The sequence below is a fragment of the Oryza sativa genome, chromosome 1 (assembly GCF_034140825.1).
Source record: "Oryza sativa Japonica Group chromosome 1, ASM3414082v1".
Lineage (NCBI taxonomy): Eukaryota > Viridiplantae > Streptophyta > Magnoliopsida > Poales > Poaceae > Oryza > Oryza sativa.
Window position 1 is genome coordinate 5,514,563 of NC_089035.1, and position 17,216 is coordinate 5,531,778.

Below are 17,216 nucleotides of genomic sequence, written 5' to 3' on the forward strand. Positions count from 1 at the left end.
TAAGATAAATAGTCGAAAGTTAACGATGTTATCTATTAAAAACTGGAGTATATATGAAGAAGGTTGTGTCATGCACTTTTTCTTAAACCAATGTGTATCATATCAGATATGTCCTCGTTTAGATTTGCTTGATTATCATATATCTTCAGGTGGTATACCTATGCGACTTCATTGGCAAATGTTGGTGTTAACAACTCGAGTGTGCTCATTTCATCAGTACTACTAAGAGGGGATCGCAGAGAGTTAACCTTTGTACCTGTACCTAAACACTAGAATTACTCCCTCCAATGACTCAATGAGTACCGTTGTGAGTGAAAAAATCTAAGATCAGACCCCGGCCATTTGTCATCTTGAGAAGGGAGATGAACATTGGCACATTGCATGGTCTGGGATTTTGTTACTCCCTTCGATAAAAAATAAGTGATATTTTAGAGGACGTGTAGTCAGCACGTTTAAACTTTGACTATCAATTTTTCTTCAAATATTTTGATTCAAAATTTGAAAATAATATGGTTAAATTTTTCAAAAAAAAGGTTTCAAAATATTATGACTGTGCTTTATTTATTGGTGGTAGTAATTAATAATCAATTTTTTGGTTACCATGCCACTGTCCAACACGTCACTAAATCACTAATTTCGTGACCGAATGGAGTACTTCTTTCATTATAAAATAATAAATCAACTTTTGTATGTGAAGCCGGATCCTATCTTTTTCTTTAGCTAAATCTCTAGACAAAAAAAATGTAGACTTCTTGTGTCAGTCTAATGTGACATTAATTTCCTAGCTTCGGTGGTGGTCATACTACATATTGAATTATTGATCATGCTCTAAGACGATTTCTTACTCTCGTTTTTCCTTTAATATATTAATGCTCTATCAATGTTTGATAGGAGTAGCTTTAATTTCCGTTTCTTAAACACGTAGTAGTGTGATTGCTTTTGTTCAGTGTTTTCTTGTTGTTTGCCCTTCAGTACAGGTGCTTAAAGCCTTAAATTAACCCTAGTCAACTTAATTTATCGCTTAAAAAATGACATATTTGTGCCAGGGTTTGGTGACAAGGGACATGCTTACCAGAGATGTCCCCCTGCCAGCTTAATTATCTCTCTCTATCAATTCTTAATCAAGTCAAACCGGATCAAAAATCAGATTTAATTAATTAATTAGCTTGGATAAAACACAGTTGCTGTGATTGTTAGGCTGTGTTCACAACTCACAACTTCACAAGTCCATGTTCCCAACTTCCCAACTTTACTCGGTCGTTTACTGCGCACATTTTTTAAACTGCTAATCGGTATGTGTTTTGTAAAAATTTCTATAAAAAAGTTGCTTTAAAAAATCATATTAATTTATTTTTTTTTTAATTTTTTAAGCTAATAATAATTAATCACACATTAATTCATTGTTCCGTTTTCCATTATACAACTCCAGTACATATTTTAAGTTGGTGCAAATACGAATTTATACTTCCATATCGTAAAAATAAACTAAGATAATACACAGAGATGATGATTAAAATACCGGAAACTGCAGAAATCAAGCAGATCATCTGGGCCATGGACTCTAAACTTCTCCTCAATCTCCGTCGCTGTCACATGATAATTAACTTTCTCGAGTGTACCAATCCGTGACGACGCTTGCATGCACACACGCACATCGCCATTTGCGTACGGCGACGAGAGAAGAAGAAGAAGAAGCACTCATCTGCTTACTATACTAATTAATTAAGTATACACATTATTAGGGATAGGTTATGGCCCGTGTTAGCCGGGGGAAGTGTCTCGCAAATCTTGCCACCTGTCGTGTTGGTGATGTACATGCCGTGTTCTATATATATCCCTCCACAAACTCGCAACCGTTTCCCGCGTTATCTGCTCGATCGATCTCCTCACCTCTCTCTCTTGATCGATCGATTAATTACACACCCCACTTATATTCTTCTCATCGATCTCGGCTCTCTTCTTCTCGATCGATCGAGCATTATTAATTGCGACACATGCATGGAGTTGCAGCTGCCTCTATATCTGATCTGATTATCATCTGTCCCTGTCAGATTCCGGTTGTTTGGTTGGTCGATTTCGTGTTTTGAAGAGGTCGTCGTGTTCTTTTTGATTTTTTTTTTCTTCTTGTTTTTTGTTTTGATTGATTGATCTCCCGGGCTACTGGGTCAAGGAGGAGCAGTGCGTGTTCAGATCTCTTTGGCGATAAGGTCTTCGCCGTTGCATCAGCATCGCGTTTAATTCCACTCGGTTTCTTGGTTAAGGTCGTGATCGATATTTTGATCATATTCTGATTTTTATTTTGTTTTTGATTTTTGATTTTTCGTCTTTGAAATCGGTCACATCGGGTCTCCCTATTCCTCGCAAGTTCTTTGAGAGAGATTGGTTCTTGGCTGCTTATAATTCCATATAAATTACAAGAGTTTTGGTGAGAGCGAACCATGAAAATTCTGTAGCGTGGTGCGGCGGCGGTGGGTGTCATGCCGGCGAGCACCATGGGCGGCGGCGGCGGAGGAGGTCGAGGAGGAGGTGATCATCACTCGCCGACGTCGGGGAAGACGCCGCGGGGGGACTACTCCGCGCTGGCGACGTCGACGCCGACGAAGCAGTCGCCGCGCTGGCCGTCGCCGTCGGCGGCGGCGTCGTCCGTCCTGCCGAGCGGCGCGGCGGCGCTGCTGGAGAGCCGGTGGGCGCTGCCGGCGGCGTTCGGCGTGTTCCTCTTCCTCGCCGTCACGCTGGCGGTCGCCACCTCGTCGCTCTCCGTCGCGGCGTCGCTCCCCGCCTTCTTCCCCGCCGCCAAGCAGCCGCTGCCGCTGCCGCCGCCGTCGCCGCCGCCAGGCGCCGGCGTGGCGAGGCTGGCCTACCTGGTGTCCGGCTCCAAGGGCGACCTCGACCGGCTATGGCGGACGCTCCACGCGCTCTACCACCCGCGAAACCTCTACGTCGTCCACCTCGACCGGGAGGCCGCCGTGTCGGAGCGGCTCGAGCTGGCGGCGCGCGTGGCGAACAGCTCCATGTTCCGGCGAGTCGGCAACGTGGAGGTGATCCGCCGCTCCAACATGGTGACCTACCGCGGCCCCACCATGGTCGCCAACACCCTCCACGCCTGCGCCGTCCTCCTCCGACGCAGCCGCGACTGGGACTGGTTCATCAACCTCTCCGCCTCCGACTACCCTCTCATGACCCAAGACGGTACGACGACCGTCCCCCTAACTTTGAGTCACTGACATGTGAGCTTCACGACTTCGTGTGCTAAAACCATTCATCCATCAGATATCCTCCACGTGTTGTCCTCGATCCCGAGGAACACCAACTTCATCGAGCACACCGGCTATCTAGGATGGAAGGAGTAAGTACTTACTACACCTTTTGAGGTTTGGTAAACTAGTTAGTTTATTATATTACAGCTTCGTTCTGACGAACGAGGCTGGATGGCAATGTAGGGGGCAGAGGGCGAGGCCGGTGATCGTGGACCCGGGGCTGTACATGGCGCGGAAGCAGGACATCTTCTACGTGGAGCAGCGGCGGGAGCTGCCGACGGCGTTCAAGCTGTTCACGGGGTCGGCGTGGGTGGCGCTGAGCAGGGATTTCGCCGAATACGTGGTGTGGGGGTGGGACAACCTGCCGCGGACGCTGCTCATGTACTACGCCAACTTCGTCTCCTCGCCGGAGGGCTACTTCCAGACCGTGCTCTGCAACGCGCCGCGGTTCGTGCCCACGGCGGCGAACCACGACCTCCACCACATCCAGTGGGACACGCCGCCGCGCCAGCACCCGCACCCGCTCGCCCTCGCCGACCGCCCCGCCATGGAGCGCAGCGGCGCCCCCTTCGCCCGCAAGTTCCCCCGCGACGACCCCGTGCTCGACGCCATCGACGCCGACCTGCTCGGCGGCCGCGGCCGCGCCAATGGCAATGGCACGGCGGGCGCCGAAGGCGACATGTTCGTCCGGGGCGGGTGGTGCGTCGGCGCCGGCGGCGGGTGCGACGAGGTCGGCGACGACTGGGTGCTCCGGCCGGGCCCCGGCGCCGCGCGGCTGGACAAGCTCATGGACAGGATCGTCAGGTCGGAGGCCTTCGTCAACAGCCAGTGCAAGTAGCTAAGCTAGCTTAGCTTAGCTGCGAGAGTGATCGAGTGAGATAAATCACTCACTGGTTAATCTTAATCTGCATCGTGTAATTCGCTTCTTTTTTCTTCTTTTTTTTTACCCTACTGATTTACTTGCAGGTTTGTACAAATTCATCAAGTTAAAACTTAAAAGCATATATATGTATAGAGATAGAGAGAGAAAGAGAGAGATAAGTATATAGTACTTGCTAGTACTAATTAACTGTAATCCATTTTCATTATCCCATCTCGAAAGGACAAGGTGTTTTCTGTGGTTCTTGCTTACAGTTCACACCAACACACAAACTCTTGACGTTCGCAAGCTGGAAAAATGTTGCATTTCGTAGTACTAAGCACCGTCCATTCTGTCATTCTGACGTCGACAAGATGGGGGAAAAATGTTGCTTTGTCTGCTAATTAAACATGTTGTTGCATCAGTTACATGCTTACAGCTACGCGAGATCGAAACGGTTCAATGTGGCCCCCCTATGTGCTGCTATCTCAGTTGTCTGCTCTTTTTCTGATGGTGATGCTGCTGCCTGAAGAACTGCTGAAATTAGTGCTGAACTGCTACAGTTTTTCGATGGTGACAGTGCGCAGTTTTTGCTCCGCCGAAAATGCTCTATACTCAATTTCAGAGTTTTTGAACCTGTAATTAGTGTGCTAAACTACGCGGCATTTTGTTCACTCATTTCATTGCAGTCGTGCTGCTTTGCCAAGAACAATAGAAAGATTCGTCAAGAAGAAAAATTCGGAGTAAAGCTTTACAGTGATCTGAATGTTTCAGAACTTCAGACTTTCAGGGTAGAGCTTACAAGATACGCATACATTCAGCAAACTACTGATGGAGATCTGAAGAGAAAAGGCTTCATATACACTCAAAATTCAACCCAACTTTTCAAAAGAAAAAAAAAACCAACTTCTCCCACATATGGCGAATTTTGGAGAGCCCATACTTTAACCAAGTTTTCAGCTAAAGATGCTGCTACGGAACAAAAAAACTCCCAGAAACTGACATCCATCTTTCAAGAAAAAAACAGCACAAGGATAAAGCAGACTTCAAGCAAGCAGAGATGTTGCTTTCTCAAAGTCGCATCATAATTACGATGACTCCATAATATAAGATACAATAATTGTATTAACGAATGCCATTTTCCTGTTCTGACGGCCTGGAGTCAACCCTGCATAGGTTTGCCTTAAAATCTTAATATAAATGAGTGATTACGATATATCTAGGCCAATAATGCTACCTTTTTTATAATTAGAGACACCTGCATGTGAATGATCTGCTACTAAATTTCACAAAAACAGAGAAGAGAGCAGAAGGGTAGCACAATATACAGGTACTGTAAACCTACTTGCAATTCACCTGATAAACATGTCCAAGCATCCTAGAACACAGGTTCACCTTTTCTGAACAAAAATGAAAATCTTATGCTAAGCTACTGAGCATACAGAACCGGATAAAAACATCTGGCAGAAAGGATGCTAGAGACTACAGGAACTCAGGTGCTATGTGAGGGTTTCAGCTTTTGAATCCAATGCAGAAGTCGCTTTTTCTGATCCTGGCTGTTGCTGCTCTTCAGTGAGTCGAGGCAGCCACCTTGGGAGAGAACAGAATGAAATTCCTCCAGGATTTTAACAATCTGCCAGAAATCAGGCCTCTTTTCGGGCTGCAATGAGCAACACTGTTCGATCAACGGTCTCAGAGCCATTGGACATTCTGGAGGAATTACTGGTCGCGCATGCTGAAAAATTAAACACGGAGAGAAAAAGGAGGCATAAGTTTTTGGACATCTGCGGAGCAACAAAATTACTCTTAGGAGGTATACTCAAATTGAGAAAGAAACCATTACCCTAGTTGCAACAGCATAAGCCGCCTGGAGAGGGGTTAAGTCATCGAAAGGAATTCTTCCAGAGATCATTTCCCATAGGAGTAGTCCAAAGCTATAGACGTCGACCTTCCGGTTGTATGCCTTACGCTTGATCATCTCGGGGGCCATCCACCGGTAAGTGCCTTCGTCTTCCACCAGCACATCACACATTGACTCCTCACAGGCAATCCCAAAATCAGCAATCTTTACACAGAAGTTCTCATCAAAGAGAATGTTCTCTGGCTTAATGTCACGGTGCACGACCCCTTGAGAGTGAATGTACTCCAACCCACAGGCAACATCGAGAGCAATGGATATGATCTTCTCCAGAGGGATGGGGTGATGCTCTGTGCTATTTAGATATGACCTCAGGGAACCTCCAGGGAGGAACTCAGTAATTATGTAAAAAACTGGTGGGCATTTATAGGCTGCTACTAGCTGCATTACATAAATAAGATCAGAGAAGGTTTGCCATTAGCAAAATCATAAAAATTGAGTATTTCAGAGATTATTCAGTGATCAGCTAATGTCAATCAATCAAGCCAACCATATAAAGTGAATGAATATCCTGGGAATTTTATAGAACAGTGTTAATCAAATAAGATCAAATACCTTAAGAGAAGAGAACATAAGCTGAAATGTCTGACAGAGTTTGTGGATTATCCTAAGTGTTCTTTTTTATGAAATAAAGGCTACAGTATTAATTTAATCTGATCACAATACCAGACTTCATGGTCATTAGAAGTAACTCAAGTAAAATCTAAGAACACACTTCCATAGATTTATATGGTGATTATGGCAGAATAATGCAAGATGCAAGATGAAAAGCGGTTATTTGTTACCTTGATCACATTCTTGTGATAGAGGTGAGATAGAGCATTGACCTCACTGTTATACTGTTTTTCAAGTTTTGCAGCCATCTTCCCATTGTCGTCATCATCAGGTTGCCGAATAAATTTAATGGCAACTGGTTTATCATCATAGAGTCCTTTGTAGAGCCGGCTATATGCCCCAGATGCAAACTTATGCCCCACGAGCAGCTTAGATGGATCAAGTGTCCAATCAACTGTAGTTTGAACTGCCTGAGCCATACTAACCCCGCGGTTCCTCCGAACTTCAGTAGCGTCCACTGCACTAACCCTCCTCCTTCCACCATTATCAAAATATCTCCTAGTCCATGAGCTATCCTTTAGAGACTTGTGCTTATCAGAGGACACTGGGGTTGAACACAAATCAGGGCTTTGGCTCATATCAGACAGTTGTCTATCAAACGATTTGCCGTAAATGCTTCTTTCAGATCCCCTTCGCTTTGGGGGAGGGCTTGTAAACCTCCTGCTACTTGCACGTGCTTCTCTGAACACATCAGAAGGCGCTACATTCGGAAGAGGGGACTTTGATCTCAGCTTGTGCTGAGGTCTGTCAGTCTTCTTGAGGTTTGAATCTCGATTCGGGTGTGCCTTGTTCAAGTAGCTGAGAAGCATCGCTGAGCTTGGGCTCTTGACCAGGCTCCTTGCCTTCAGGCCCTTCGAATTAACAGAGTTCACCGGAGGGCTTGAAGGGATATCAAAATCTGCCTTCTGCTTGTTGGCCTTTTCCTTATCAATCTGAAGCGAGGAGCGGGCTGTTGGCAAGCTCACAGAGTGCTTGAACGCAGCCACTGCATCCTCGTCCCGGTTAACAGGCATCGACACAGACTTCCCCATACTAATAAATCTCTGCAGTTTCTGCTCCACATCCCTGCCAAGGGGAGCAATAGGCGCCCGTTGGTGATCCAACCTTGTGTACACGGTGTGGGAGAACTTGGTTCTCCTCAGCCATGAATTCTCTCTCTCCATTCTGGCAAACCACGAAAGCGAAGAGAAGCTACCTCACAAGTGATCAAATTCCAACTTTGGATGCCTGGATCAGTAGAAACCACATGTTGAAGTAGAATTTCGCAAAGGAGAAAAGGAATTTGTCGCAGGAAACGCCTCCAAGAGACCCAAGGCCAGGAATAGCCGCAACTCCTTGGCCCATCTGAAGTCAAATTCTCACAACAGCTTGTTTATAAGATGGCTAAACTATAATTGATCTATGGTTAGCTAATATCTACAAACGGAACCAAAAAACTTGCGAAGGTTGATGAAGAACCAGCAATTGCATAGGCTTCTCAAGATTCCTGAAAGATAAACTGAACTGGGTTAGCAACAGGCAGTATTGTATTGTCAATTATTGGTCATAGAATATGTTTTGGTTCAATGGACAGAGACAAATCGAGTAGTATTTATTATTATTAGACTGAAATGGTAGACAAACATATCTGCAATATAATACTAAAGAATTGACTTTTTTTTAGCTGCGTTGGAGAACAACTGCCATGGTGGAACAGTGCTAAAACACGCTGGTTTTGACAATTGAAGCATCACAGAAACTGAAAGTGCAAGGTTATGACCAGATCAAGAACAAGACATGAACAGCATCTGGATTAGTCTTGACTGATTGACATACTGCACAGATCTCATCTCTCCTTGTCAATCAAAATACGGCGCAAAATTTTTGAACGAAACCTAAACTCTGGAGAGAAAGACATCTCTTCCTTTTGCTATAATTAGCACTAGAGACCTACCTAGATTACGACTTCTCTTAACACGACCAAACAAAAAAAATCTCCTGTTCATATATTGAAAAATCAACATCCAACTCCTAAAATTTCATAATCGCAGAGAGAGAGAAAAAAAAATACTAAACCAATTCAAAGCATGAACCCAGATAAGAACCTGGAACAGATATTAGCACACACTGATTGATGGCTTCAACACCCGAAGCATATACATACATGAACACAAAACCAATCTAGAACACAAAGATCGATGCTTAAGCACTAATCAACAAGAAAAAAAACATCTAGAACAAACAACAAATCACCCTCGAAAGAACTTGCCTTCCTCAACAGAAAACCGATCTGATATCTGAAAGAGCAGCCCAAGAAGAAGAAAAGGAGGAAGGGAGATGCCAATCTCTGAAGCAAAGCAAAGAAAGAAACCAACCTCCCAGAGATCGCGGCTCGTCGAAGCGGATAGATAGAGAAGGATATCAGAATGGCAACTACTTCATCCCCTCAAAAATCTCGCCTTTCCGTTGCGCGAACCCGAGCAAGCCGAACCGGATCGAGAGAGGACTCAGAGGGAGAGATAATGAGATAGTACTACTATGGTGGTGAAGATTGGCATTCAAAGCTCCCACCGGAAAGATGGCCCGTGCTTACACCCTAGAAACGCAAACGCAGCAGCAACAACAAGCGGTCGCCTCTGCTGCTCTCCTAGTCCTCCCTGAGCCCAGCTTAACTCTCTCTCTCTTCCTCTGTGTTGTGTTCACTGCTGCATTTGAGGGTTCGGGTTCAGAATACGGATATGTATAGGGGCTGGACAAAAGTTCAGGTAAGTAAAAAAGAGGAGGCTTTTTTGGGGGAAACTGTGGATTTTCATTCACTTCTCAGGGCTACAAATCTGGTACTACCATGCGTGTAATCCTCGCCGTGTTTAGTTCTAAAATAATTCTTCAAACTTTCAACTTTTTCATCATATTAAAATTTTCCTACACACATAAACTTCCAACTTTTCCGTCACATCGTTTCAATTTCAACCAAACTTTCCAATTTTGATGTGAACTAAACGCAGCCCCTATGTGAGAAGGTGATAAACAAATGTGAACAGTGAACATGTGCATGAACATGAATGGAAACATAGTAATTAATATTATTACTATTTCTTGCTGTTTCAAAATATAGTAGTTTCTCGTTATCTAAATTTACCCTGAAATATAGGAGTAGTATTTAAACACCTACTCCTTCATCTCATTTAATCATAGTCTTTCCTTGTTTAATTTTTGTCAAACGAATCATGGCCGTTCTCCATTTAATTCAATATATTTTCTTAATTACCTGCAAAACTCTAGAAATTCATATATTTTTTTTAGAATGGTATCTAGAAGATAGTAGTAGAAGATGAGGGTGTGTATGGAAATACAAATAAATTCAAGGAACAGAAGTGATGAGTGAGTTTGAGGAGGAGGAGAAGTCAAAATGCAGAATGCAGGCAAAGGAAAGGGGAAGAGAGGTTGTGGTGGAGTGTGGGGCTGGTAGCATGCAGGCAGAGGTGGAGAGAGGGACAGCAGAATTGAAAATGTCAGCTTTGCACAAAAAGTGGTTAGGGAGTTTTTAAGTCTACATTGGCCCTCTCCTTTTTCTTCTTTTCCTACGTTCTTTTCTTCCATTATTGGTGCTTGGGATCCTCCATGGCTAGGTTCATGCATTGGTTTTTGTTTGTTTTACTATTTGCATGCATATTGCATCCCTCCATCACTGGCTATTCCTTTTTTTTTGCAGGAAAATATTTATTTCTTAGTTAGCTATATGTGATGGTGAAAAATATTCCTCCCCTTTTCCCCATCTTATTTGCATGATTTGATTAATGTAACACAAAAGTAATAATGTTATCAAGGCGGATAACCATAAAAGTCGTCAAACTATATTTTTACAAGACACGATACAATTGACACAAGCATTATATTAGCAAATTATTGTGGGTTAGATATGTGGCAAATACATGATATTTTTTACATACACCCTCCAAACTTTGCTTAAATATTTGATGACTAGTGTGACGGTCACACGAGACAAAGATGATAGAAGGTATAAGGATGTCGACAAAAAAAAAAGCTTAAGGTCAACATGTGGGGGGATACCAAGAAGTAGGACAAGGAAACAACAAATCATCAACCATAAATGGTGACATAAAAAGAGAGACATAGTAAGGATACTAGTTGTATCTTTTATAGCTCTATGCTTAGAAACAACAAACTAGTCGGCCCGTTTGGAATGGAGAAAACGTAAAGGATTCTTCGACATACTATTCTTTCACTATATCAACATTTGGGATGTAGGATTGATGAATATTTTTCATATGAAAAATCATCAATCTTTGTGCGTATAGAAAACATATGTGATGCCATTCGAAATTTCCCTGCCCGCACCCTACACTCTCATGTGCTTTTGCAATATATTATTTGCACCTATATTTTGTTCATATTCCTAAGTTTGTTCTATTCATGTGGCATTTTTTTCCTGTGGTCCAAAAAGGAAAATGGACATGCAAACAATGTTTTCTACTAGGGTATCTAGGTAGGATAAAATGGTTTGTAGGAGCATCAAACATTAGTTTATCCATGGAGGGAGTAGTGATTTTCTTGGTTAGTTGACTTTGATGGCGATTCATTATATCCCGCAAATTCATCTTTCTATCCCAAATAAACTTATGTAACACAAATGTAATGCTACCAAAGGGAGACAACAACAAAACCATTGAACTTTCAAAGGTTTCAATAAAATAAAACAACATCAAACTAGAAAACTGTTAGAAATCATACACACAAAATACCTAAGTTTGAAGAGAAATTAGTCATTGATGCTAACTAATTCTTGCTTGAAATAGGTTCTCTAGCCCACTTGTGTCTATGGTAATGCTACTTCCCTCCACTCGGCCTTGATCTTCGACGACAAACGTTATGTCATCATATAGCAAAAGACAAGGCTGATAACAAATAAGTCTTCAGTCAATGTTGGCGACGATATCAAGAGATATGTAGGATAAGGATGCAACAAATATCTAGGTAGAAGCTAGTGGTGACGTAGAGGATGGAAAAAATAGCTATGGGTAGGTATAGCCTCCGAGCATGATAAGATCAATTGAAGAGGCGACAACAAGTGTCTCCCAACCACAACAAAGGGGATCACAAGAAATGGTATCAAGGTGTTTGATGGTCAAGCCCATCCGTTAACATTACATGATGGAGGGACGGAACCACCCATGGGTAGGGTAGGTCGATAGGCCCAGCTATGGCCTGCGTCCCCCCCCTCCCCCCAAACTCCTATATCCTCCCTTGGGCTTCTTGATACCAGATTCTATCCATAAGCATCCTACAAGTGACCAGCCCATCAAGTATTCACGCTGTAGGTGGAAGGCCACAAGCGACGAAAGAAAATAGAAATGCTGACGTCTCGTCTCTCCTCGATCAGTCCCATCGATCATTAAGTCTTGGATTGAACGGTTCGTCTTTTATTCATGCCACCAAGGCGTCGGCACCGCTAGGGCCAAAGCCATCCCGATTCCCACGTGGACATCGACACTGCCATGTGCACATGATCTTGGTAGTTTGTCCTTGAAGATGGTTGAAATGCAAAAGGACATTGATTTCCATTGGTCTATCACCCTATTAACTTAGCATTGCTTCTACTTGTTATAACAACATATGTTGAAAGAGCCTTCTCGGCTATTAATATAATCAGAACCAATTTGCATAATAGGAGGTTCGATGAATTGATCGATGACTTGATATGGTGTATGATGAATTATGGTGCAAAGAATATTACTTTATTTAAAATTAAAGGTATACTTTCTTGTTTGCATTAATTTATTGATTGAACTATATTTTTTATAAATTACAACATAAATATGGTATGTGTTGCTTGGTTGTTCTTATCGAGTGAGCATCTCCGCTCCATCTTTGTTTCCAAGCTGCGTCCACCTTATGATGGGTCCAATGTAGGGTTGGAAAAAAAAGCTCGAAGCTCGCGACTCAGATCGGCTCGTTTCAGGCTCGGCTCCGATCGACTCGAGCTCGGAGTCTTAACGAGCTGAGCCAAGCCAGCAGTTTTGCTCGTTAAGCTAACGAGCTGATCCTGAGCTAGCTCGCGAGTCACTTGGTAGGCTCGTTAAACTCGCATAGCCCAAGAATCCCACATCCACAGGCCCACAGGCCACAGCCGGCCCAAGACCAACCCAGTAAAAACTCTCTCCCCAACTGGCCAACTCCTGTCTTCCCTAATTACGGCTAAACCCTATCTTTTCAGCCGCTTCACTGAATCCCAGGCGGCACCGTGGCAGGTCGCAAGCTCGCAGGCGGCAAGTCGCAGCCACCATCAACACCAACGACGCCGACGACACAGGGCCACGCAGCCGCAGGGCCACGCCGACCACGCCGGCCGCTCCTTCTGCCGCCGCAGGGCCACGCCGACGATGCCGGCCGCTTCTCCCGCAGGTCGCAGCCGCAGGCCCGCAGGGCCACGCCGACGACGCCGCTCCTCCCGCAGCCGCAGCGCCATGCCGACGACACCGACCATGCCGCTCCTCCCGCACCCTGCTGGTCTGCTTCACGGATAGGGAGCGCCGGCTGGTCAGTTAACAAGCTAAACAAGCTCAACGAGCCAGCTCGCCGAGTCGAGCCGAGTTAGCATTTCAGCTCGTTAGCACTAACGAGCCAAGCCGAGCTGGCTCGTTAAGGTAGCGAGCCGAGCCGAGCCGAGTCGAGCTGGCTCGATATCCACCCCTAGCCCAATGAATCCAAGCGGCATAAGCCCATTAATGCGGATGTGTGCTCGTGAAGAATTGCATAGAAACATCATCAACACTAGCTTCCTAGCCTAAGACCAACGGCCACCTCTCGACTTTCTTCTCATCTCTAGTTCTCCTATAAGCAATGAAGTCATAGGGGAATGATAGGCCCAATGAATCCAAGAGGCACAAGTCCATTAATGTGGATGGGTGCTCGTAAAAAAAATGGATAGAAACATCATTGAGACTAGTTTCCTAGCCTAAAAATTGCATAGAAACATCATCAATGGCCACCTCTCCACTTCCTTCTCATCCTTGATTATCCCATGAGCAAGGAAGTCATAGGGGATAGTTAACTATATAGGAATAAAATAGGTATGTTGAGAATCACTAAAGAAGTTTTGTATTGCTCGGCATTGACTAAGGACCACGAAGGTTCAGAAAAATAGCACGAAAAAATATCAGTTAACACATGGTATCTCGTTTACGAAAAGGTAAGGAGATATTACCCAAGACACATTTATTTCCAACCATAACTGTACTCATACATCCATTTGTAAACTCCCATATTATAGTTATAGCTACAAATAAAGACCCCCTACTCCCCTCAAAAAAAAAAAAAAGACCCCCTACTTCAATATATTATAGTTATAGTTGTAACTCCCATTTGGTAACAGTGGTGGAGGCTTGGAGCCAAATTAATGGGAGGGGTCTTTAAGGTAGATTAAAATCAATCTATTTGTGTCTCTACTATTATAAATGAATCTAGCCTAGTGAGGTTGCGATCCCAGTACCATGCATTTTACCAACGTACCATGGAATCTTTTGTACATATACATATATTTATTATTTGAATAACCTTTTTTTTCAGCTCATGTCAATTAGCAAAACTATATTGGCTGAAATAGATTTTCAATGGCGGTTACTAACTCGGAACCTCATGTTGTATTTTCGCTGACAGTTTTCGCGTATGGTCGCCAGAGAAAATAATAAGGTGATGTCAAGAAAAATCGATTTTGTGGTAGTGCTATATGCAATTTTTCAAGTACAGAATTTATGATACACTGCTAATTTCATATCATGGCACACTGGTCAGTTAGCAAGGCACGGATAATTGTCTAGTTGCATTGAAAAATTTACAAGTGCAGCTCAAAATAGCACGTTGGTCAGTAGATGGAACAGATTAAACTACTTGATCATCCACATGAGCGGTGGAATATATAACTAATAGCCTCTGTACTTACACTGTTTTTTAATCCATCTAACACCAAATAAATATGGAGTAGATATTGCATGTTGACTTGATGCCAACAAATCAAAAAAAAATTAAACCATTCTGCCTGATTTGCAGGAGCCTGATCATGCCACCTACAAGCAAGCCATTTCACACCTCAAGGGTCCATGCCATGGAAGATCACAAACAGCTCATCCATTTGACCTAATTTTGTTCCCAAATCTAACCAAGCATTTTCCTATGCCCCTGCACAGGCTTGTCTCACCTCTAATTGCATCATCAGGAGAAAGGAAGAAGAGGAAACAAACAAATCTTCTGCAAGAAACAAAACTCAGCACACCCCCCTGCTTTGTCATTTGTTCATCTGTCCCAGTGGACACTATCCAATGCCAAAAGCTGATAGATCTTCAGGCTGAAATGGACATCTTCAGAAATGGACAGGCATAAATGCAGACAAAGAGCAGAAAATGAGGCAGAGAAGTGAAATGGCATTTGGAGTGCAGATATGATGCCTACGGAAGAAGGAAACTTTGGCTGGATGGCTGCACGTCGACATGGGAATCTCCCGTATTTTTGTCTGAACTTTGCTCGGCGACAAGTCACGGCTGCCTGAAAACCGCCTGCCATCACATGTTCTCTCTGAGTTCTTCGCAGCGACAATAATTCGCCAAATTTCAGTCCTTTTTTCTTGTTTTTTCTTTCAAGGCATTGGATGATGGTTTATTTGAAAAAAAAAGAAAAATCTTGGAACATACATCTGATACTGCATAACAAAATCACAAGGAGAATTGGAGGACCATATTTCAGTTCGAGACGAAACCCAAATCCTCTCGGCATATTAGTATATTACCAATAATCTAAGAGGGATTATCAGATGCCTCACGGCACTAAGATTCACTCAATTTTTTTTTCTAAATAACAACAAAAATTAAGTTATCATCGAGACATCGGCCCCCTTTCTCCAATCTCCATCAACCCAAGACCGACCAAACGTGGGACAAATATATTATCAGTCCATGATTTGTTTGATCCTGACTTTTATATCAAACAAACAAACAGCTACGTTAAAATAAACGAACAATTATTAGAAGAATTAAGAAACCACTCGACTGTCACTGTCAAGCTGTCATGGTAGAATGAAACCGGCTGTAGAAAGTTGAAACACATCGTCCATAGAACCATGTAGTGATAATGATTTTTATTAAAAATAAATTCTGCTTTGCTAGTGCTTTCTGAGGTATGCAGCAATTGCAATCTCAATTTCAAGAGGAAGGCAAAAATTACTAAAAAATCAGAGGAAAATGAAACAAATTGCTTGCTAAGCAAAGCACGAAGAGAGATAGAGAGGAAGTGAAGAAGATGCAGATAACTGAAAGGCCTAGTTTCCTGTCAAATTTATGTGCTTCAGTAACAGTTCATTTCAGGACGGAATAAGTCTGTTCTGACCATTTTTTTATCCCTAGTCTCTTACCCTTGACCAAATCGCATCCTCTTAGCTGCAAAACCGGGTATAACACCTTCTCCAACTTCAAAAAAAGATGCAAATGTACTCCTTCAGTGGTTTGGAAAGCAGTTTGTATAAACGAAAAAAAAAGTTTGTATTGGCGTGGCAGGTTGACTGTCAGCACAAACCATTTCCTAAACCACCGAAAGAGTCAATTTGCACTGATTTTCAAAGATAGGGGAGACATTACACCCGAAGTTGCGGTTAAGGGAGACGATTCAATAAGAAGCAAGACAGGGATACGAAATAGACTTATTCCTTTCACGACCCATAACATCCTCAGATCGCTTATGGGCCATAAATCAGGATGTACACTATGGCCCAATTTTCGTAGTAACAAGAGTTCACTTTGATTTGCAGGATTCTCACATAAAACCATTTCAATTCTCACCTGAATGAATTCTCCGTGACTAAAAAGGGAAAACAAAAATTCTACCGTACCAATTACCAAACAGTGACTAAATTTGGCTAATTCCTCCAAGACAAACTGGCCGATGCTAACAATTTGCCATCCGTTCTTCGTCACATCATGATATGGCAAAACAACAGCGGCTGTGTTTAGTTCACACTGAAGTTTGGAAGTTTGGTTGAAATTGGAACGATGTGACTGAAAAGTTGTGTGTGCATGAAATATTTGATGTGATAGAAAATTGGAAGTTTGGAAAAAAAAACTTTGGAATTAAACAGGGCCGCAGTGTTAATTCGGCCAAGCAGGAGAAGGATTTGACAGAGCCGGCAGGGCTAGCTGCTGCTGATGTTAACAATTGTCACACGGCAATATGGCACTTGCATTGGCTCCTGCGCTGCGTGGCAGCGTCGGTTCAGCTTGGAGCCCCACTTTCGTGCCGGCTGACTTGGATCTGACCCTCACTTTGCCTCAAAAAATAGTAAATATTGGAATTGACATTTTGAAAGGATAACAAATAGTAAATCTTTTTCTTGCCATGGTTTTAAATGTTTGTTGCTAATTATGGGATCGTTCCTTAGTGGTTTCCTCGGTTTATGTGAAAAACAGTTGAAAAGCCAGTGAAATTCGGACACGTTTACCATATATTTGAAATTAAGTTTGTTTTTTTTAATAAAAAACAGCCAAAGGGTTTATCAAGTGGCTTGTGAATTCGCTCAAAATATCTC

General features: G+C 43.1%; 2 protein-coding genes across 3 annotated transcripts; one reads left to right on the forward strand and one right to left on the reverse strand.

Moving 5' to 3' along the window:
- The first annotated feature begins 1,868 nt into the window (after positions 1-1,868).
- Positions 1,869-4,409, forward strand: LOC4327067 (beta-glucuronosyltransferase GlcAT14B). Of its 2 annotated transcripts, none has more exons than XM_066303434.1 (3): positions 1,869-3,189; positions 3,271-3,346; positions 3,405-4,409. In XM_066303434.1, the coding sequence occupies exons 1-3, from the start codon at positions 2,478-2,480 to the stop codon at positions 4,093-4,095; spliced, it is 1,479 nt and encodes a 492-aa protein (XP_066159531.1). In that variant the 5' UTR covers positions 1,869-2,477; the 3' UTR covers positions 4,096-4,409. The 2 variants fall into 2 exon arrangements, with proteins under 2 accessions (XP_066159531.1, XP_015625845.1); XM_015770359.3 differs by having other exon boundaries at positions 3,441-4,409.
- Positions 4,410-5,381: 972 nt separating this feature from the next.
- LOC4327068 (serine/threonine/tyrosine-protein kinase HT1) lies at positions 5,382-9,341 on the reverse strand. Its single transcript, XM_015765766.3, has 4 exons — positions 9,004-9,341; positions 6,820-8,135; positions 5,960-6,415; positions 5,382-5,851 (listed from the first exon to the last, which is right to left on the reverse strand). Exons 2-4 carry the CDS (start codon positions 7,810-7,812, stop codon positions 5,609-5,611), a joined length of 1,692 nt encoding a protein of 563 aa, XP_015621252.1. The 5' UTR covers positions 7,813-8,135; positions 9,004-9,341; the 3' UTR covers positions 5,382-5,608.
- Between the last annotated feature and the right edge of the window lie 7,875 nt (positions 9,342-17,216).